Source organism: Palaemon carinicauda, chromosome 40 (genome assembly GCF_036898095.1).
Source record: "Palaemon carinicauda isolate YSFRI2023 chromosome 40, ASM3689809v2, whole genome shotgun sequence".
Classification (NCBI taxonomy): domain Eukaryota; kingdom Metazoa; phylum Arthropoda; class Malacostraca; order Decapoda; family Palaemonidae; genus Palaemon; species Palaemon carinicauda.
The window spans coordinates 46,536,255-46,558,547 of NC_090764.1; the positions used below are offsets into that span (position 1 = coordinate 46,536,255).

At 47.2% G+C, this 22,293-nt stretch overlaps 1 protein-coding gene across 1 annotated transcript in view; it reads right to left on the minus strand.

Annotated features, from left to right (window-relative positions):
• Positions 1-22,293, minus strand: part of LOC137631754 (HEAT repeat-containing protein 1-like) — a 622,900-nt gene that overhangs the window by 147,785 nt on the left and 452,822 nt on the right. The window contains exons 9-11 of the mRNA XM_068363681.1: positions 20,752-20,914; positions 9,000-9,134; positions 7,677-8,342 (exon numbers count right to left, since the gene is read on the minus strand). Coding sequence (XP_068219782.1) covers positions 7,677-8,342; positions 9,000-9,134; positions 20,752-20,914 — 964 coding nt within the window. The remainder of the gene's footprint in view (positions 1-7,676; positions 8,343-8,999; positions 9,135-20,751; positions 20,915-22,293) is intronic.

Consider the following 22,293-nt stretch of genomic DNA (forward strand, 5'->3'; position numbering starts at 1 on the left):
CATTGCAGAGACTTCCTCTTGTAGTGCCGCTATTCTCAAGGGGTCTTTGGGTGCCAACCACTCCGCCTGTAGATCTGGTATCAGAGGTGGGGGGTCCGCTAGGAAGGGCAACCTGTACCCTTCCTTTGGTACCGCTACGGACCACGGATCTGCCCCGTGATCTCGCCATGTTTTCCAAGAACGTCTGAGGCATCCCCCCACATGAGGCTTCGGCAGGAGTAGGGGGCCTCTCTCCCTACCTTCTTCGAGAGGCGCGGCCTGAACTCCCTCTTCTGGAGGCCGAATAAGAAGGCCTGAAGGCTGACTGCGTAGTCGGCGCTCCTCTACGGGAGGGCTGCGAAGATTGAGGCCAGGCCGTAGTAGGCGCGTCTCTTCTGGGCTGGCTAGGTGAGGTGCGGGGAGAGAGCGAGATGTCGGAGGATGGCCTTCTATGGGCAGGTCTTCTCGTTGGAGGGGGTCTGGGTTCTCCCGCATCCTTCAGCTTCCTGACCCTCTCTACTGTCTCCTCCACCGTCTTCAGGGGGAACACTGAGTCGCCCCACAGGGGTAGGTTCCTCAGGGCCCTCGCTTCTCTGTCCGAGAGTCTCCTGACGAGCTTGCTGAGCACGGTGTCTCTCTTCTGCAGTACCCAATTGGTGGCCTGTGAGAGGGACTGGTAAGATAGGAACTTGAGGGCCTTCCCCACCCGAGCTAATCAGCTCCTTCTGCAAGGTCTGGTTCTCTGGAACCGCGAGGTTGTGCGAGGTCTGTAAGCCCACCAATCTAGCCACGACGATACGTAGACCAGGTCCATGGGTAGGTCATCCATCATGGAGGTCTCAGAAGGGGAGAAGCAAACTACGACTCCCTGGCCTAGGATGGCGACTGCTGGCTCTACCATACAGGGACCTGCGCGGCGCCCTTCGGGAAGGTAGAACCGTTTCTGGGTCTTGAGACCCTGGAGAAGCTTGGAGGCGCTCTGACTCTTGGGGGCTTCTGTGTGGCTGGCCACTATCCTGTCTATGTTAGCCATGCCCAGCCTAGCCAAGGGAAGAGCTAGTGAGGGCCTCTGTTGCATGGGTGCATCGACCAGCCTGCTGAGGCCCGAGAGCCAGTCTTCATCCGTGGAGGGCTTGGGCTCGTCCAGCCTGTGATGACGCCTAATGAGGCCTATAACCCTCCTGTAGGCCGAAACTTCTGCCGCCGTCTTCTATACCCTCCGTTGGATGTTCTTCTGCTCGTGACGGGGGACCTCTGATAGAGGGTGCCGCTTGGGGAAGAGGCATCTTCCTGCGCGGTCAAATCTCGGCGGTTCTGGCAGAAGGACGGGCATCGCCGTTTAGATGGAGGGCTCCGTCCTGGGCTTATCTCTGCCTACGGAGGTCCAGGAGGCTGCGGGCTTGCCCGTGGATGGAAGGTGTCTCTCACATTCCGGTCGACTCGTCACAGACTTGGAGGTTGGGACGCGGCTGCCAGATGGAAGGGGCGACTCTCTCCGCTGGGCAGATGGAGTCGGAACCTTCGCGGACTTATTCCTGTCCCCAGGGGCCTGAGGTGACGACTCTCTCCGACGATTGTACCTGCTGCTGGGGACGTACCTAGTTGGCGAACGAGCCCTCGGGAGCCAGCCCGAGGTGCCCGGGACCGCTGAAGCTCCCAAGAGTTGGCTACGTGGGATGGCGACCCGCACCCATTCCTCCCTCGGGGGAGAAGCTTCTCCTGTACTTCCTCCTGGGGGATCTAGCGCGCCTCCCAGCATGGCGGGATCTGGAACGGGAACGGGAACGTGACCTTCTCCTGCGGGACTTATGCCGCCGTCTTCTATGGTCCCTCGGGGCTCCGTCCTCTGAGGAGTAGGAGTAAGACCCGACCAAGGAGCCCGAAGACTTGTAGGACCTCACTGAAGGTCCTGAATCGTGCCGCGTTGCTGGTGGGTCCGTGCGTCGATCGACCGGCGACGAAGGCTCCAGAAAGACGGACAGGAGCGTTGCTGAAGGTGCTGAAGGGGAGCGAGGCAGCTCCTTGCTGGGGAACCAGGTCTCGAACTCTTCTTCCAGCCTCAAGGGTGATCTGAAGGGTGTCTTCAGCGGCGCCCACGCAAGGGGGTCTGACGGCGGCGAGTCCTCCCTCTCGACACCACCCTCGGCTGCAGACATACCTGAAACACAGGCCCATGAAGCGGGAGAAGACGCTGCCACAGCCTTTCCCTACATAGGATCGTCAGAAGAGACGGGCCTTGCTGGCACCAGGACTCCGTCCTCCGAACACACTGCCGTCCCTCACTCAGGCCCCCCACTTGCCTGGATCGACGACACAACCCCACTACCAGGAATTTCAGACTCCTGGGGAAGAGCAATAGGCATCTTCCCTGCAACTGACTTACCTCGTCCCCTACTCAGGGTAGGGGAAGGCGGCTGAGAAACTCTATCCGACGACGCACCGGGCGAAGCAAGAGGCGAAGAGACACTCGGTTTCCTAGGCAATCTCCTTAAAGACTTCTTCTTCTTGGTGCCGTAACGCACCCACTGCACCTCATTCCAGGACTCGTACTCTGGACACGTGGCTGTAGGGGACCAAACAATGCCCCTACACGAAGAACACAAGAAGAGCGGGTCAACTTCAGGCTTCGAGAGGAAGGCGCCACATGATTTACCGGCCATAGGCCTAGGGCAACAACGGGGATGCTCCATTACGCACTAGCAAGACACCGCGAGACACAGGAACACAGAGGGAAAAGGATAAGGAAGAGCACAAAGGGACCACGTGAGAACCGCGTGGGACACAAGGGGGGTCGGGGACACAAAGGGGCGCACTGGGTAAGGAGAGAGCGTCGAGATGTTATCGCGACGTGACCAGAAAACTTACTGGAGATCGAGACCTCAGCAAGCATGCTCTCTGACCCGGGGTCGCCTCGTGGTGCGTATCACTCCGCCAGAGGTTACCCCGCATAGAAAACGGGAGTAGGGTAAACTACACAAAATTCTGGTCGGTTGGGAGGAGATCCCAGATACTCCTGAGAAAGTAGTTCGAGGTAAGTACTCCGTGTTGGAACAAATTTATTTTAATGTTGTAACTATACTTAAAAATATTCTATATTTCTTTATTTCCTTTCCTCACTGGGCTATTTTCCCTATTGGGGCCCCCGGGCTTATAGCATCTTGCTTTTCCAACTAGGGTGTAGCTTAGCATTTAATAATAATAATAATCTATGGACATTGAAGAGTAGATGCTTCTTCTGACCACACACCCTGTGATGACTAGGTTGTTCAGGGATGCGCTCCTCCACTCTCTCGATGCAAAATGAACACAGTTGTATGTCAAGATATGGAGAGTCGAGTTAGACTCCTATATGAGGGTTCCTCATTTAGGCAGCAGATGAGATACACCTAAGCTTCCTGTCCCGCTGTCACAAGGAGGAGGGTGATCCCTGGAGATTGACCAGTGATTTTACAAACAGCACTGAAGAAATATCTGATGAAGGCACCTGCTTGAGGAATGAGCTTCCCCAGTGAGGAAATGTGGCCGAGAAGATTCTGCTAGCTCCATGCTGGGAGTTCTGTGTTTGACAGAATGGATTCACTACCTCCTTGGGCTTGCTGATGAGATTGTCTAACTGACTGACTCTTGCTGCCTTTGTGTTACCAGCATGCTCAAGTGCTTCAACCTTGGCTTGGAAAAAGACTCGACTTTTCCCTGATTATCACATTTCCCAAATCATGAAATAAAAAAAAAATCGATCTCGATCCTGTTAGAACTGCCACATGATGGAGGCCAGGATCAGCCATTCCAGGCATACATCCACAGTTATAAACTTGATAGTGGCCCAAACCTATCACCAAGGTGAATATTTGAATGAACACCTTAGAGGCAATACCCAGTTCGGAACCCAGAGTCCTGAACTGGAACATTGTATTGTAGAGGAAGATGGGAGCTACTTTCTAACGGACTAATGCACGGGTAAAAATTTACAAGTCTTTCAAATCCACTGAAACCGAGAAATCTTCCTCTCTGATGGAACTAAGCACAGATCACACTGTTTTCCTCCTGAACTAAATCTGAACACAAACTCATTCCATAGTGAGAGGTTGATGACTGGCTTCCAGGCCCCAGTTGACTCTCTGAAGAGTCCAATGTAGAAGTCCAGAGATTTATCTTGAACGATCTAGAGTACATTCCTCTCCAATATCCCTCCTACCTCTGCTTGCAAGGCCAGGACTTTTGCCAATGTTAGTAGATTGGATGAGTACTCTATCAGAAAAATAGTGGGGTGAAGGGCTTAAAAGGGTGGTAAGAAAAGGATCCTTACTATCCAAGGCTTGGCCTTAAGCCTCTACTGGTTTGCCAAAAGGCATGACAAGCTATCCTCTACTCTTGGGTGTACAAAACGGTGAGTGAATGCTGGCAGTAGCATAACCCTCTGATTCCCTTCTTCCACTGTCCCACTGCCTGGAAGGAATAGGTTAGGTAGCTAGGAGCTACATGCATTGGTTCCTTCTGGGAGTTGTGGGCAGTCATGTCATAGTCTAGGAAACTCCTGGAGATCTTCCTTGCCCCAAAAAGTTCCGAAGTGACAGAGCTACCTCTAGAGTTAAATAGTCTGAGAAGGAGGAGGCCAAGGCAGCCTCATAATGGCCTGAGACCTAGAGTGTCAACGAAGTGCCGCTCAATAACTGAGGCCCCTCCCGAAGGCAGATCCCAGGCAGCCTCTCTCCGAACATTGCATTCACGAATGTGTGCATGGACGTCCATCAGATACATTCTAATAAGGATTGTCCGCCTCTGTCGGAACTGGTCTAAAGTCTGGTATCCTGATGCAGACCATTTCCGAGTACCCTCTTACCTAGCCAGGGAAGAGGGTATGGCAAGTTGCAATAAAAGCTCTGAACGATTCCATCTTCTTAACTTCCTCTACTGTAGTATCGAGGGTTGAAGGAAGAGTAAGTCCAATGTCACAGCAGAACGGGAGACTAAGCTCCTTCATTAACTGGGGGGAGGGGGGAAGTGTATGAGGTCGTAAGCTAGTGCCCTAATCACCAGGATACTGGAATAGCTGAGGAAGTCGATCCATGATCCTGGGTCACAGCTCCAGTCCCGTGCCTTTGCCCCAGGAGCCAAAAAAAATGGAATCCTATGCCATTTCCATATAGCTACCAAGGTAGCCGAGGGAACCAAACCAACACAGTGGGCATGGCTGGGGCTGTGATATGGGGTCATGGACCTGGCTAGTGCATTGGACCTGGGGGCAGAAACCTAGAGCTGTTGTTGTTGGGGTATTAAAGCCAACACTTGTTGTTGGCACGGGCCTTTCCCTTGGTTGGCCCGTAGTCAACCTCAGCTACCTGGGTAGGCTGCTCCTGGTGGCCGAGCCTTGGTACTCTGACACGCGGTCACAAACTGCGGCTAAAGAAGTGTCCTGCCTGGATACCCAAGTTCAGGACATGGAGGGGTAAGGCAATGAACTGTGGCACAGGGTCCCCAGGCTGAAACATGAGGCTGATATCAGTCAAGCATGCCACCAGGGTAGCAGAGGACCCAGGCCAGGCCGTGACCCCATGTATTGAGCGGGGGGCTGAAATGTGAGGCAGTAACACCTGTCCCACTTAGCTAACAAAGTAATCTGGGACCAGTGCCCCAGCCATGGATGGGGGGATTTGCCCAGGGGCTGAAACATGGAGCCGACACCAATCAATCGCGGCTAAAATAACCCAGGCCACAGCTCTGGGAGCATGATGCTTGGGGCTATGACACAGGGTCACTGCTCCAGCTCCATGCATTGGGAATAGAATGGGGCCAATCAAATCTATCCTGCCCAGATGCAAGGGTAGCCAGGACCTAAGTCCAAGGACAGGGGCCTCCGAGGTGCAGACCAGTGACACTGGGTTATGGCACCGGCCCCGACAGCAAACAACTCAGCCACTAGGGTAGTTAGGGACCTGAGCCAAGGCTCAGAGCCATAACATCTGTCCCACTTGGCTACCAAAGTAACAGGGGACTAGAGCCCACAAGCGAGGAGATGAGGATAGTCGAGGGATTGAGCCATGGCCCCAGGGGAGCCAGAGACAAGCCACACCCCTGGGGGGGACTCAGCTACCTTACTCTGCTACTGGGGTAGCCGGGGACTCTAGTCGCGGGAGGTTTAGATGTGTGACATGAGGTCATGGCTCTAGTCCAGAGGAACCCAAAACATAAGGCTTCCTCCCTATGGGGCAGGGAGCCATTAGAGTGCTGTCCACCTCACCTAATCAAAGTGGTATCGAAAGGAGCCCTTCCTACGACCATGTTGGAGTGGATCTCTACCTCTACTACTTCTTTTTAGAAAAAGAATGAACAGTGTGAATTTGGAGCGGACGATGAGGAAGAGCATGCAGGTTTCTTTCTCCTTCTAACCCTCCCCTCAGACTCCACAGAGATGTTAAAGTCTGAGAGACCCAGAACATGACTTTCCCGCGAGGGGGGAAAATAGAACAGTGGGGAACAGTCAAAAGGAAGGGTATTCACACTTACAGGGGAGCAGGAGCCTCAGACCTCCTGGCACAAGGGTCAGGGTGAAAGCACAAGGAAATGGGAGAAAGGGATGACCGAGTCAGAGGAGACGCAAGGGGAAATCCCCGGCACCGGGGGGAAAATGTCCTTCCGGCCTCTGGACCACCCATGCCCAGGGAGAGGGAACCACTGCAGACATCACAGGAGACACTAACACCAGGTAAGCACTAACTACGCCCTTCAACACTGGTGTCACCAAGGGAGACAATGGCACTGGGGACCCTACCTGAAAGGCCTAAGGAGGACAAAACCTGAGCGGTGGCACTAATGGAAAAGAAGCTCCAACCTCAAATGGGGTGTGGTGAACACTAGAGGAACTCTACACACCACCAAAACCTGAAAGTCGATGACACAGCTCCAAGGGCTTCTTGCTCCTGATGCATACTCCCTATGGATCGAGCCAGGAATGCAAGTGCAAGAGAAGCACTAGCCAATACACCATATGAGTAGAATGAAGAAACAAAGCTCTCTTCCTCCCCCTTAAAGCATACTCCTGGTACAGCAAATGTGGCCATGACCTACACTTGGCACATGGGAATGATTGTGAACAATCATGCCACTAACAAGACCACATTCAGCGTGGATCTACAGCAAGTTTAACAAAAACCAGTTGTAAAGTTCATCCTCTCATGTACGAATGTTTTGCTTCACATCACAACAATCAGAATGAAAAGTTTAATTAAGGGCCCATCAATACGTCTGTACTTGATGCGGCCGAAAACACGAAGAGACTTTGCTAAGTAGAGGGGTGAGGCTCCTTGCCCTCACCTCCCCGTTGCTTAATTGCTTGTTAAATTATATAACTACCGTTCAGCTCATGTTGAAAACATATTCCCCTACCTAAAGGACAATGATCTGTAGTTCACATAGGGACAAAGTTTTATGTAAGTAACTGGATGGAAAGGAATTATTTTTGTAATGTATTAAGACTTTTACTACACAAAATTTTTTTCAGCATTAGACTGGCAACTTAAAGCAGTAAATTCTGTTTTGATATTCATCTATATTATCTAGTATGGTTCTAATAACTTTTTCTAAACTCACTAAATGTCAATACAGAAAATAAGAACTATTGTACTCAAATTAGCAATTCAATTTACTTCCAATAACAAAGAGAAAAGATATTCAACCAAAATAAAAAACATATACTGTACCTTGAAGTTTTCTATGCTCATCAAGGAAAAGTCCATCACCAAATGTGCCAATTTAAGACGTAAACTCTTTTCAGTCTTTTCCTTTATTAATCCAAAATAAAGCAATACCAAAGATATGAATTGATACATAATATTATCCTCTTGTTTTAACTGCTTTCTGATTAGTTCCCATAAGGAACTGTCACTGGCAGATATATTATGTATAACCTTTGGTAGTATTTGCCATAATTTGGTAGAGTATTCTGTACCTTCTATGTTTTTATCAGTAATTACAACACTCATATCACAGGCAATAGCATTCAACAGAGGAATACGTCTACCAAATTCTGAATTTAAAACTGCCTTTGCAATTGACACATCAACATTATTCTTGGGGCACAATATAAATGGTAAAAAGATGTACACTGCATCATTCCATTGGTCATCAGAACAGTGTTCCTGGGAAAGGGCCTTTGCTAAACATTTTGCACTTAACTTCTTTACATTATTCCAGGTATCGCCATGTTTTTCACTTTTTCTTATCAATTTCTTACATTCACTGATTAGGAAAGAAGTATCGATTATATCCTCAATCTTCTTAATGGAAAGCCCTTGCTTAACAATTGAAGGACAATCATCAGCTAGCATATAACTTAGATTCAACATGATAACCTCCTTGCTTGTTTCCTAAAAAATAAAAAAGGCTAATTAAATATTGGACAACAGGTATACAAGCTTCTGTTGGAAGATAAGAGAAAATAAAAATACAATTATAAAGAATTTTCATAGGTAAACCCTCAAATTTCACATTAACAAAATTGGAATCTCAAACTTTTTTGCATTAACAAAACAAGATCACCTCTACAAAGGGCATTTAACAAGCTACTATTAATGCACCACTTGAAAAATATATATAAAAAATCTTATAACTTTCAGAGAAAATCTAAAACTTTTGCCAAACTTATGTAAAGTATTGCCAAAACTTTGAGCCCCTCATCCCAAAGAGTTAAAAAAGGAAAGTCTTATATCCCCAGCTGGTTAGTGTATTTACCTAAGACTGCCCTAGTTACAAGCAGTCAGTAGTTTAAATTCTTGTAATGTCATTCATTTGCAAGATAAGGTTTAGAAGACAGACGTTTTTTCTTACCAATGCAGTAATAAGACAGCTAACTACTGGGAAGGGAATCACAAATGCAATGCCTAACCAACTGTAACTAATCACTTATTACTTGTAGGGAATGAAATGTCTAGTTTAATTTTTGTACTCACAAAGAAAGGCAAAACTTATTTTGAAATAAAGGTTTTATGATGAAACAAACATTTTTTTTTTTTTTTACTTCTTACCAAGCCTCTGGATAACCTATTGGCAAACTTCTCAGCAGCTGCTAATCTCACACTTTCGTCTGGATGAACCATATGAATAAACTTGACTGAAGTTCCATCTGTACCAGAACCAGAATCTAGCATTTCTTTAATAATCTGTAAAACAAAATAATTTAAAATCAAACCAACTTTTCTTAAAAATTATCTGTTGGTAATTAAATCAACAAATACAACTAAAATTACTGAAAGAAAACCTAAGGTCGAACAGGAACTTATCATTATAAAACTTAACACGATGTCAACGTTAAATGGAAATGTTGTAAACTTTGGTAACAAAGTGATCAGAGAAGAGGCTGCAAGCAAAATTCAGACATTGGTTCCCGACACTGAAACCAGAAAAATTACAACATTAAAACCAAAAATAATGATATTCAATGAATATAAATGATGAAAATGAAGTAGTAAATGCCTTGATTCAAAGAAATCATTACCTAGACCAAATCCAAACTGTAGAAGAGAGGATAAGTGTGGTACTAAGGAAAAATGCTGCAGGTGGGACTACCCACTGTGTGTTGAAATGTGATTCTGAAGTTCGAAAGGCTATTCACGATAATGGTGACAAAGCTATTTTGCAATGGGGTACATATGACACATGTGATAGATACCACGTGATCCTCTGCCACCACTGTCAGAGGTATGGACATTTTAAGAGATTGCAAGTTTTAAACTGATGATAAAGTCTGCGGGAAATGTTCCGAAAAACATTCCTGCAAAGAATGTAACTCACAAATGGCAAAGTGTATAAACTGCAATAAGTTAAACAAACCAAATGACCATACAGTAAATTCAAGAGATTGCAAATCTTTGAAGTTGGAATTGAAAAGACTAGCAGAAAATACTGCTCATGGATACTAAGGATGTCATAAACTGAGGCTACGTAAATATACAATCTGTTAGTAATAAAACTATCCAAATTCGAGAATTGATAAACGAGAAATGCTTGCACATACTAAAATCATCTGAAATATGGTTAAATTACTTTGACAAGGCTAAGATCACTGGAATGACACCCCCCACACATACCTCGTTTCACATTCTGAGAAAGGGTAGGTCTGGTGGGGGTATGAGACTCTTTATTCAAAAAGGTTACTCAAATCTCAAAATGTCAAAAAGAACTAGTGTAACAAGCTTTGAATATATAGAAATAAACTTTACGCATAATAACAGAAAAATATCTTTTGTAAGTCTACAAACCTCCGAGAACATATACTGTACTAGTATCTTCTTTGAAGAATTCAGTGCATTCATTGAGATGATTAATATGGAGAAAATTGAATTAGTTATTTGCAGAGACTTCAATTTTTGGATGGATGACACATCAAATCTCGACGCTTTGGTATTTAGTGAGTTATTACAATCATATCAACTGTACAACTACTTTAACTGGGTATATACAAGACCTAGTTTTGAGTGATGGAATGAATAAAATTTTATCTGATATAAATCTTGAAGAGAAATGTACTATCTCCCCAGTGCACAAACTCAACACATTTAGTCTACCTCTACAGAAACATGCAGTAGTAAAGAAAATAAACTTTAGACATAAATCAAATTTCTCTACAGTTTTTATTGAAGAAATTACAAAGAAAATAAAGGATGCTATCAATATTCCCTGTGATCATGATAACCGTTTGTTGGGAGCTAAGTGTGTTAACTGTCTTACAAGCACTTATAATAGAGTGAGTAAAAGTGAATATGATACCATGTGCCCACTGATGGAAGAGACTATAGCTGTTAATGACCAATCTCCTTGGTTTGATGGATATACTTTAGTAAAAGAATAAAAAAGAAGAAAAAAAAAAGAAATACTAAGTATCAATACAACTACCTACTAAGCAGGAAAAAGAGTGAATACTATAAGAGAAAGATCTGCAAAATGGCAACAGACATAAATTAAGTTATATTGTCTCATAAATGGTATATGAGACAATAAGTGTATGGGGAAAGCCTATACATATGTCTGCCTATTGAGTTTTCAGCAATAACCTTCCTGCTCTCATTAGTTGAAGTTTGGGCATATCTTTGGACATAGTTTGATCATATCATTATATGATACAACTATAAGATAACATGCAACAAGTGCAACCACCTGTTCCTTACCTCCACCACTCATGAATGACCTTTATACTTTTAAAAACTACAAATCATCATGAAATTTTACATTATCAAACAAAAACAAATCTTTGTTGTATCCTTACAGTTAAGCAATCTAGCAAGCACAATAATGAAAGATCCTACAAGGTAAGCTACTCAAAAGTACTGTAATGGAATACCTTGCAAAGTCAATTACTAAAGTTAATAGAAAGTGAATATTTCACATAAATTAAGTCCAGTAAAATAAATCTCCAAGTATTTCTTAGTAAAATTATAATTTAACACAGGACATTTCTAATAGAAAAAACAACTTTACCTACAGTAAATAGTGTGCTTTCAAGGAATTTGACCTTTATTTCCATCACAACTAAGCTATTCTCACGTTATCCCAACCGGGGGAATTGGGTGGGGGGAAAAAAAAAAAACATGAATATTTACAAATGAAATAAAGATAAAATTCATTGCAAACACACTATTAACTGTATGGAAAAAAGTTTGTCCCGTAAGCAAAATATAAAATTCAAGATTTGTTCAAAAGGCCACAAAACTTAACACATACCAACCACCCTAACCTAATAGTTCCCAGGTCACACAAGCCTTCCTCGGTCACAAAAATTTAAAGTAAATTACAAATAATGCCTTACATTATAATTGAGACATCCTCTTTGTCTTTGTGATTTTCACCGAATAGTTACAGTAAGGAATGTGTTTGTCTTCCGAATAAGATGTAACGTTTGTGGAATGACACAATGGGCTTGTAAAAATCTGCTTCTGTTCACTACACTACAAATACCATTGAAATCCCCATGAAACTCCTTTATAACTTTCATATAAATGTAGCCATTACACTTGGGTATGAGACACTCCATAACGACATAACCAAATAGTGGAAAACTAAGAAAAGGACTAAAAGGAGTCCACAAACAAACAAACAGGAGGAATCCTATTGGTAGAAAGAAAATGGGAGAGCCTAATACGCAAAAATATTACAGTGGTTAATATGCAACAAGGTATGTGCACACAAACAAACAGGAGCAAATGCGCAGAAAGCTTAAAATGGTTAATATGCAACAAGGTATGCACAATACACATGAACAAACAGGAGCAAATGCGCAAAAAGTTTAAAATGGTTAACACGCAACTAGGTAATACAATACACACAAACGAACAGGAGCAAATGCGCAGAAAACTTAAAATGGTTTATACGCAACAAGGTATATTCACACAAACAAACAGGAGTGAATGCGTGCAAATCTTAGAATATTGACAAACAAATGAGATGCAAAGGATGCTAATAGTTTGTGAAATTTTTCATGGAGTTATTACGCATCCCAGAGAATAATGTACTGTATAAAGAAGAAATGGTTAGTTTTACCAATATTTACCAATATCCCAGTAAATTTTCCCCAACCAAAAGCCCTGTTTCTCACTGAGTGGGCTCCATTACCATATGATGTATTAGGGTATATCTTATTAACTATTTATTTGTGACGGATATAAAGATGACAAATTCGGAGATAATTTGTATTTTTCCTAACCATACAAACCTTAGCTATTTACACTGGGTTTACTTTCGGCGTAGCTGAAATTGACGAGCCAATAGATTTTAACGAGGGTTAACTACCCCCGCGCTAGTTAGCGGGGGTAGGGGAAGGGGTAGCTTGCTACCCCTCCCCCCCCCACACACCAGTGACTTGCTTCACTTCACTTAGAGGTAGGACTTGACTTGGGGGACAGGGCTGGCGGGCAAATATGTGTAAATAGCTAAGGTTTGTATGGTTAGAAAAAATACAAATTATCTCCGAATTTGTCATTTGTTCCGTAACCGAAATACAAACCATGCTATTTACATTGGGTGACTTACCCCTTAGGAAGGGTGGAAAGTCCCCAGCCTTACTGACTTTGGCTTTACCCGGGGACTCCGACTCCAAGTGAGTAGCACCCGAGAAAAGGAGTCCCTGCACCTCACAAGTTCCTTGCTCCGCAAGGAACGTGTGGCCTACATAAGTTGTGTGTGGAGGAAAGAGCGTGACTTGTCCTATGAAGCTGACCTTGAGACCTTTGGATAGGAATCCAGGATAGGACGTTCCCAATACCACCTTGTCAGGGTATGGGGGATGCGACAGTATTAAGCTTAATACTAGGAGCACAAGGAAGCATGGTTTACGTGCAGAGGTTGAGGTCAGCTATGCGGAGTGCTGCTTCCCCAAGAGAGGGGAGGATGAAGAAAGAAGTAAGGGCCAGACATACTCTTTCATTCACGCAGACTAAAACCGGGTAACAACGCCCTCAACCTACTGCTACCTGTCCATAAAGGAGCCTGAGGTTAGACCAGCTGTTGTGCAGCCACCACAGGGCCAATAGAAAAAGTATCGAAGCTCCTGTGGGTCACGTCCTGCAGGTAGAGGGCCGTGAAGGTCGTCTAACGCTTCCAGACCCCAGCTTGAAGCACCTGCATCACAGAGAAGTTTCTCTTGAAGGCCAGGGACGTAGCGATGCCCCTGACGTCGTGTGCCCTAGGGCGATGTGATGGAGGAGGGTCAGGATTCAAGACGTGATGGATAACCCTTCGAATCCAAGCCGAGATGGTGTTCTTGGTGACCCTCCTCTTCGTGCTACCTGTGCTAACAAACAATGCTTGCACCTGAGGACGAACTGCAGCTGTTCTCTTCAAGTAACACCTCAGGCTCCTCACTGGGCATAATAGCAGCTTGTCTGGGTCGCTTGTTACAGAACGGAGAGTCGTGACCCTGAAAGAGTCGAACCGTGGGTCCGGCACTCCAGGGTTCTGAGTCTTGGCAACAAACTCAGGGACGAACCTGAACGTTACCTCCCCCCATCCCCTTGAATGGGTGACGTCGTACGAGAGACCATGAAGTTCACTAACTCGTTTGGCAGAGGCCAACGCGAGCAGGAAAGCCGTCTTCCAAGACAGGTGGCGATCAGAGGCCTGGCGTAATGGTTCGAAGGGAGGTCTCTTAAGAGCCCTGAGAACCTGAACCACGTTCCATGGAGGAAGTCTCACTTCCGACTGAGGGCAGGTAAGCTCATAGCTACGTATGAGTAGAGAGAGTTCCAGCGAGGAAGAAATGTCCACTCCTTTCAGCCTAAAAGCCAAGCTCAAGGCTGAGCGATAGCCTTTGCCCGCTGAGACCGAAAGGCGCATTTCCTCCTGCAAATAAACGAGAAACTCTGCTATTGCTGGAATAGTGGCATCGAGTGGAGAGATACCCCTTCCACGACACCAACCACAGAAAACTCGCCACTTTGCCTGGTAGACCCCTGCGGATGACCTTCGCAGGTGTCCAAACATCATGTTCGCAACTTGTTGCAAAAATCCTCTCTCCGCAAGGAGATGCTGGATAGTCTCCAGGCGTGAAGTCGAAGCGAAGCTACGGATTTGTGAAAGATGTTGGCATGTGGTTGTTTGAGTAGCTCGTGTCGTGGAGGGAGTTCTCTCGGAAGTTTTGTTAGGAGTTGCAGAAGGTCTGGAAACCATTCCGCGTGATGTCATAGCGGAGCTATAAGGGTCATCGAGAGATTGACCGATATTCTGGTCTTGTTGAGTACCCTCCTCATCAGACAGAACGGGGGAAAGGCGTATACGTCGATGTTGTCCCACCGTTGTTGACAGGCATCTTGCCAGAGTGCCTTGGGATCCGGGACTGGGGAGCAGTACAGCGGGAGCTTGAAGTTCAGCGCTGTAGCGAACAGATCCACAGTCAGGGAACCCCACAAAGTCAGGACTTTGTTGGCTACTAGATGATCCAAAGCCCACTTGGTACTCACTATCTGAGACGCTCTGCTCAGACTGTCGGCGAGCACATTCCTCTTGCCTGGAATGAAGCGAGCCGATAGTGGAATCAAGTGGACTTCGGTCCATCTCAGTATCTCTACTGCGAGATAGGATAGCTACTCTGAAAAGGTACCTCCATGCTTGTTGATGTAAGCCACTACTGTGGTGTTGTCACTCATCACCACCACAGAGTGACCCGCCAGGTATTGTTGGAACTGTTGAAGGGCCAGGAATACGGCCTTCATTTCTAGCATATTTATATGGAGGCACTTTTCTGATTCTGACCACAGGCCTGAGGTCCTGTGGTGCAGAACGTGGGCCCCCCACCCTTTCTTTGAGGTGTCCGAAAACAGCATCAAATCCGGGGGGAGGACAAGAAGATCCACTCCCCTTCGTAAGTTCTCGTCTGTCACCCACCACTGAAAGTCCGTCCGTTCCGCAGGACCCATAGGGATCATGACGTCCGGGGAATCGTGACCTTGATTCCACCGGGACTTGAGTCGCCATTGCAGAGATCTCATTCTGAGACGACCGTTGGGAACTAGACGGGCCAAGGATGAGAGGTGACCGAGGAGACGTATCCACGATTGGGCTGGGAGCTCTTCTCGTCTGAGGAAAGGACTCGCGACCCTCCTCAGCCTTGCTATCCTGTCGTCTGATGGGAAGGTTTTGTGGAGATTGGTGTCTATGATCATGCCTAGATATACCAGTCTTTGAGTAGGAAGCAGAGACGACTTCTCGAGATTTACCATGATCCCTAGATCTTGGCAAAGTCCCAGAAATTTGTCTCGGTGTCGAAGAAGGGCTGACTCCGAGTCTGCTAGGAATAACCAGTCGTCCAGATAACGGAGGAGATGGATGCCGATCCTGTGTGCCCACGACGATATTAGGATGAACACTCTGGTAAAAAACCTGTGGTGCTGTGGAGACCGAAACACAGCACCTTGAACTGGTAGATCTTGTTGTCTAGGCTGAATCTTAAGTACTTCCTTGAAGACGGATGGATTGGGATCTGGAAGTACGCGTCCTTCAGGTCCCGTGTACACATGAAGTCTTGCGGTCTCACTGCAAGTCTGACCGTGTCTGCTGTCTCCATGCTGAACGGGGTCTGCTTGACAAACCTGTTCAAAGCTGAGAGGTCGATGACTAGTCTCAGCCTCCAGACGCCTTCCTTACAAGAAAGAGTCGACTGAAGAAGCTTGGGGACCCGTCGACGACCTCTTGGAGAGCGCCCTTCTTCAACATGGTCTCGACTTCTGCCCGAAGGGCTTGCCCCCTTGCCGATCCTTGACTGATTACGGAAATTGTCCAGGAATCAGCCCCGAGTTGCTGCCACCTGTTTGCGCAACTTTGAAGGCATCCCCCCACTGGTGGACATGCAGAGGGACTGCCAATCCTAGCGTTTGCGGCCTCTGCCACTCCCCCTATGATTCTTTCCTCCCCTGGAGCCTGGAGGACTTTTTGCCTTTCTTGTCCTTGACAGGAAAAGGCTTAGACACCGTTGTCTTCGCTGTAGCTGCCGGTTTCGTGGTCTTGGTAGGACGTGGTTGCTGGATTGCTGGAGGTTTATAGGGCTTCGATGTTAAAGCTCTATGTAGGAGAGAGTCCTGGTTGGACTTCCTCCACCTCTCAGCCGCCTGCTCCATGTCCTTAGGCTCGAACAAATTCTTCCCCAAGATGGAAGAATGTCTGAGCCTGCTGATCTCGGTACTGGGGACCTTTTGGTGGAATCTCTCAGACACCGCATCTCGACGTTTCAAGATGGTATTAGCCCACAAGTTCGAGACTTGGTGGGCTAGAAACTCGATTGTACGAGTGCCTGAGAGCAAAAAGGTCTCCATGGCCTTCCTGGTACTCTCTTTGGACAAGTCCTCAGATCGTAACAGGATGCCCAGAGACCCTAGCCATATGTCCAGCCACGAAGTTGCCTGCATGGCACACTTCGCCACCTTCTCCTGGCTAAGGATCTCCGTCGCCGAGAACGATACTTGCCAGTTGGAGAGTCTCTCTAGAGGGACTCCCCTGGTAAGCTCTTCCAAAGAGTGGTGTAAGGGAAGAGCTAAACAAGTCTCCTCCATGATGTCAAAGTACCTCCTCTGATGGACACGAGGAGGCGGGAGGAGTTTGTTACCGGTGCTGGATCGGCTGGAGGCGGCAAGCTCGGAGAGCTGGCCTTCGACCTTGTCTCTGGCACTCTTAACCCCTTGAGACCAGGGCAAAGCTGCGCTGGCCTTTGAGGGTTTTTGAGTACCAAAGACTCGGTCCAAGACCGTGTCCTTGCCCTCACGAGGGGGAATCTCTGGATCCGCGAACCTATCAAGATTTCTCATAAGGGTCAGAATCTGCAAGAACACATGCTCTGATTCCTGTACCTCTCCTCCTGAAGGGTTAGCAGCAAAGTATCCTGTCCCCAAAGGCTCTTTTTGGGGGGACTCGTGGACGTTCTCTGAGGGCTTGGCTGGCTCTGGTCTAATCCTTGAGGATGACTTAGGTAAAGTCTTGAAGTCCTTCGACTCCCTCCTGGGAGGGATGCAGGACTCCAACAGTGATGGTGGGAGGCTCTTCTCCAACCCTACCTGAGAAGACTTCCCTGCGCGAGGTGGGGTTTCCCTCATTGGTGTGATGGGAGAACGCCTCAGCTCGCGTGACTCCCCTGAGGACGGGAAATCTTCGTCCGAAGGGGAGGGAGTGAAAGTCGGGGGGGGGGGGGGGGGGGGGGGGGGGAGGAGGCCTTCCTCAAAGACTTCCAAGGAGTCAGCTTTGCCCTTGGAGAAGTTACCATGTCAGATACTCCTCTCTTCCTCTTCAGGGGAGTAGAAGCTGCCACTGATTTGTGTCCCAGTTCAGAGAGAACAGGCTTAAAAGCCTGCATGACCGCTCTGACTAGGGACCCGAACCAGGGCTGCTGACTGACAGCTGTGCTGTCAGAAACTCCCTCTGGAGGGAAGGGGATCGTTCAATCCCTAGGAGGAGTTACCAAAGGAGGGTTTGCCTGAAAAGAAGGAGAAAAGTGCCTGGACCTATCCGGAATCCTCCCTCCCTCCGGCAAGCGCGCTGTTCTGCGATTGCGGGGGGGGGGAGGATATTGTGATGCGATGATGATGACCTGGCCGTACGGCATCCTGTAGCCTCGCGCGTGGGATCGCGCGATGGGATTTGCCCTGGGTCGCGCGCGGGAGATTGTTCGCGCGAACAGGCGAATGTTGGGGCTCAGGCGAGAACGTGCGGGAGAGCGATGGCGCGCAGGGGCGCGGGCCGGAGATTGCAGAGGGCGCGCAGAAGGCGATTGTTCACGTGCGCGGGAGCGCAGGATCTGGCCAAAGAGCCCGTGAGGGCGATAACGTTGGGCGCGCGCGCAGGAGATATATTCCTTGCGCGGAGGCGCGCATGAGAGCGCACATCTGGTTGTAGAGGAGGGCGCACAGGTGAAGGGTGGCGAGCAGGCGGGGTCCGATAGCACGTCGGCGATTGATGGCGCGTTGGAGTGCGCTGGCGAGCAGGGGAAGAGGTTACTTTCCCCTTTGCGCCCAGATCAAAAGATCGGGGGCGCGCAGGAGATCGTTGGCGCGCAGGAGAGCGTTGGCGCGTAGGCGAGCGCTGGCGCGCAGGAGAACAGGGGCGCGCAGTAGCGCGCTGGCGAACAGAAGAGCGCTGGTGCGCAGACTGGCGCGCAGGTGAACGTTGGCGCGCAGGGGATTCCTGGCGCATAAGGGACTTAGACACAAATTTGTGTGAAAGCCCTTTGTGCCCCGAAGGGACCGTTTCCCGCTTTACAACGGGGTGAGTTGGCACCCACAGCGCGTCAGCAGCCAGGAACGGCGACGGCAGGTCAGCAAGTCTGGTGGGTGGAAGGTTGGCATGTCCTTTGCAAGGACGACCTTCCACAGAAGGAGATCGCGAACGATTTGCGGAGAGGTCCAGGGATATAGCTGGTAGAGTCGGCGAACGACGGCGAGGTTCCTCTGCGGCGGACTGAGGAGATGATGAACCGAAGAGGCGCCTCCTAACACCCTTGTGAGGTGAAGGAAGGCCTCTACGGCGAAGAGGAAGGCGGGCTTTACGCCTTATACGCCCTCTGAGGGCCGTGAGGTCAGCGGGCTGACCATCAGCAGTCTTCCGAAGAGGAGTCTCTGTGAGTGAACTCCCCCGAGAGGGAGAATCACCGGCAGGTGAGACCGTTGGACTTAGTTCCTCCCTCGAAAGATGTTCGGAGGGGGGAACTAACCCTTCAGCTACATCAGCAACATCAGGAGCAGAGGTTTGATACAACTCATCGGAAGCCTCAGCCACAACTACGTCGACGATAGACAGAGGATTAACCTCTGCTAAAGTTGGCATTTGTTTGACAACTGCCCCCAACCTGATCATGTCAAACACGGCTTCCTTGGAGGGCAAACCCTCAAGCCCCAAGGAAGCCCAAAGCTACAACAAATCATTATTAGTCATATTTACATTTAAATCCTCCCCCGGGGGAGGAGGAGGAGCTGCCTTGCTAAGGGAGGCAACTCCCTCTCCCAAACCCCGAGATCGGTCAACAGAACTACGGCCTACGCTACCACTCGACAGTTTCTCGGAAGAAACCGATCGAGTGGGAGCTTCGGAGGAGGTTTGGGCCACGGAAGAAGAGCCCTTGGGATTTTCTCCTTTCAAAGAAACCTTCGAAGGAGAAATATCTCGTCTGTACTTCTTCTTCCTGCGCTGGGAAAATCTCTTCCACTGGGAGGTAGTCCACTCCCTAAACTCACCACACACATTATTCTTATCACACCGCTGGCCCCTACAGTAAGGACACAAGGTGTGGGGGACCGTTTCGGCCGCCGACATATACGTACCACAAGGGCGGTCAGGTAAACCAGGACACTTACGCATCGCAGAGGCCAACTTCCCACACACTCTGTCAAAGGAAAAGCAAACAAAAGATTAGCAATGGTTGTCAAAGAAGGCGAGGGTGACAGCGGACACGTCCGACTACCACCCGAGCCGAGAGCAAAGTGAGCTCAAGCACAGGTGTGTGTGAGGGGGGGGGGGGGGGGGGGGGGTTCCTACCCCCTTGCTAACTAGCGGTGGGGTAGTAAACCCTCGTTAAAATCCTAATGGCTCGTCATTTCAGCTACGCCGAAAGTAATTACCCATATTAAATAGCGTGGTTTGTATTTCAGTTACGGAACAACTAAAACTTATCACCATCTCTTGCTCAACACACATATCTTCCAGTCTCTCACCACTCTCATTTTCACCTGGTACGCCATACTTCCCAATGACACCTTCTATCTCTCCAGCACCCACTCTAGCATTTAAGTCACTCATGACAACTACATAATTCCTTCTACCCAGTCCTTCTACACACCTAGTTAATTCATTCCAGAACTCATTCCGCTCTTCTTCACTTTTCTCACAACCTGGCCCATACGCACTGACAAAAGCCCAACATTCCCTACCCAACCAAACCCTTACCCACATTAGTATAGATGATATCTCCTTCCATTCCGCTACTTTACCTGTCATCCATTCACTCAGCAATAAAGCCGCACCTTCTCTTGCTCTTCCCCTTTCAATCCTAGACACTCTACCAGGCATTTCACCAAACATCACTTCACCTTTCCCTTTTATCTGTCTCACACAAAACCAATATATCCATCCTTCTATTTCAAAACATACTTCCATAATAATAACAATAATAATAATAATAATAATAATAATAATAATAATAATAATAATCTGTTATAAAAAAAATTATTAAAATGCTTTCAATAATCATGTAACATTTTCTACCTTATGGCATTTCCAGATACCTAGATATACTTTGTAAAAAACAATGCCTACCTTCTTGGATTCCTTCTTCTTCGTAGCAGTAAACTCCGCAATAGCTTGGCTGTATCCATCTGGATAATTAACTTCCAGCGATCCTAACAATTCAGCTATTTTCATTGAGTTCTTTAAACCTTGTAATGGTTTGAAATTCTGCCTCCAAACTTCCAATACACATCTGAAAAATAAGAGTTTCTATATTATTGTGCTTTTCACTATATGACAGACCATTGAAAATTTCTGGGAACACACTAAATATCAAGTACATCTCTTTGTTGATTTTAAACAAGCATATGATAGTATTCACCGACCTTCAATGTGACAAAATGCTCTATAAGATATGGAAAAAAGCTATTGTCACCAATAGATATAAAGACTGGGCTCTGAGAGAGAGAGAGAGAGAGAGAGAGAGAGAGAGAGAGAGAGAGAGAGAGAGAGAGAGACTGACTTATTGCCTTATTCTATGTTTAGGTTCCTCCAGGTCCCTCAGTGTGAGGCACCTCGTATATCCACCAGAGAGTTGCTGATGTATCTTCCAGTGTATTTTGCATCTTCCAGTCTGGGATGCATCTTAGGTATTTATCGAGCTTATTCTTAAACACATCTACGCTCACTCTTGATATGTTTCTTAGATGAGCTGGCAGCGCATTAAATAGTCGCTGCATTATCGATGCTGGTGCATAGTGGATTAATGTCCTGTGCCCCTTCCTTAGTTTTCCTGGTATAGTTTTTGGCACCATTAATCTACCTTGGTTTGCTCTTTCTGATATTTTTAGCTCCATGATGTTTTCAGCAATTCCTTCTATTTGCTTCCATGCTTGTATAATCATGTAGCGTTCTCTTCTCCTTTCTAGACTGTATAGTTTTCAAAATTGCAGTCTTTCCCAGTAGTCAAGGTCCTTACCTTCTTCTATTCTAGCAGTATAGGACATAGGACCTTTGTACACTCTCTATTTGTGCAATACTTTTTTTGGTAGTGTGGGTACCATATCACATTGCTAGCAGTATAGGACATAGGACCTTTGTACACTCTCTATTTGTGCAATACTTTTTTTGGTAGTGTGGGTACCATATCACATTGCAGTACTCGAGTGTACTATGTACATAAGTTTTGTAAAGCATAATCATGTGTTCAGCTTTTCTTGTTTTAAAGTATCTGAATAACATTCCCATTTTAGCTTTACATTTAGCCAACAGTGTTGCTATTTGGTCGTTGCATGACATATAAAAATTAGAATAGCGCCAACGTTATCCCTGCGTGTCGTAAGAGGCGACTAAAAGGGACAGGACGAGGGGGCTGGGAACCCCCTCTCCTGTATAAAAATCCTACGAGACATCGACAAAGAGATGGAGCTGGGGGGAGAGTGACTGCTCCCCGCACTCTAGTTTTGGGGTGTTTGAATGTGCGTGGATGTAGTACGATAGAGAGTAAAAGATGTGAGATTGGAAGTATGTTTAGAAGTAGAAGGATGGATGTATTGGCCTTGTGTGAGACAAAGATAAAAGAAAAGGGTGAAGTGATGTTTGCTGAAATGTCTGGTAGAGTGTCTGGGATTG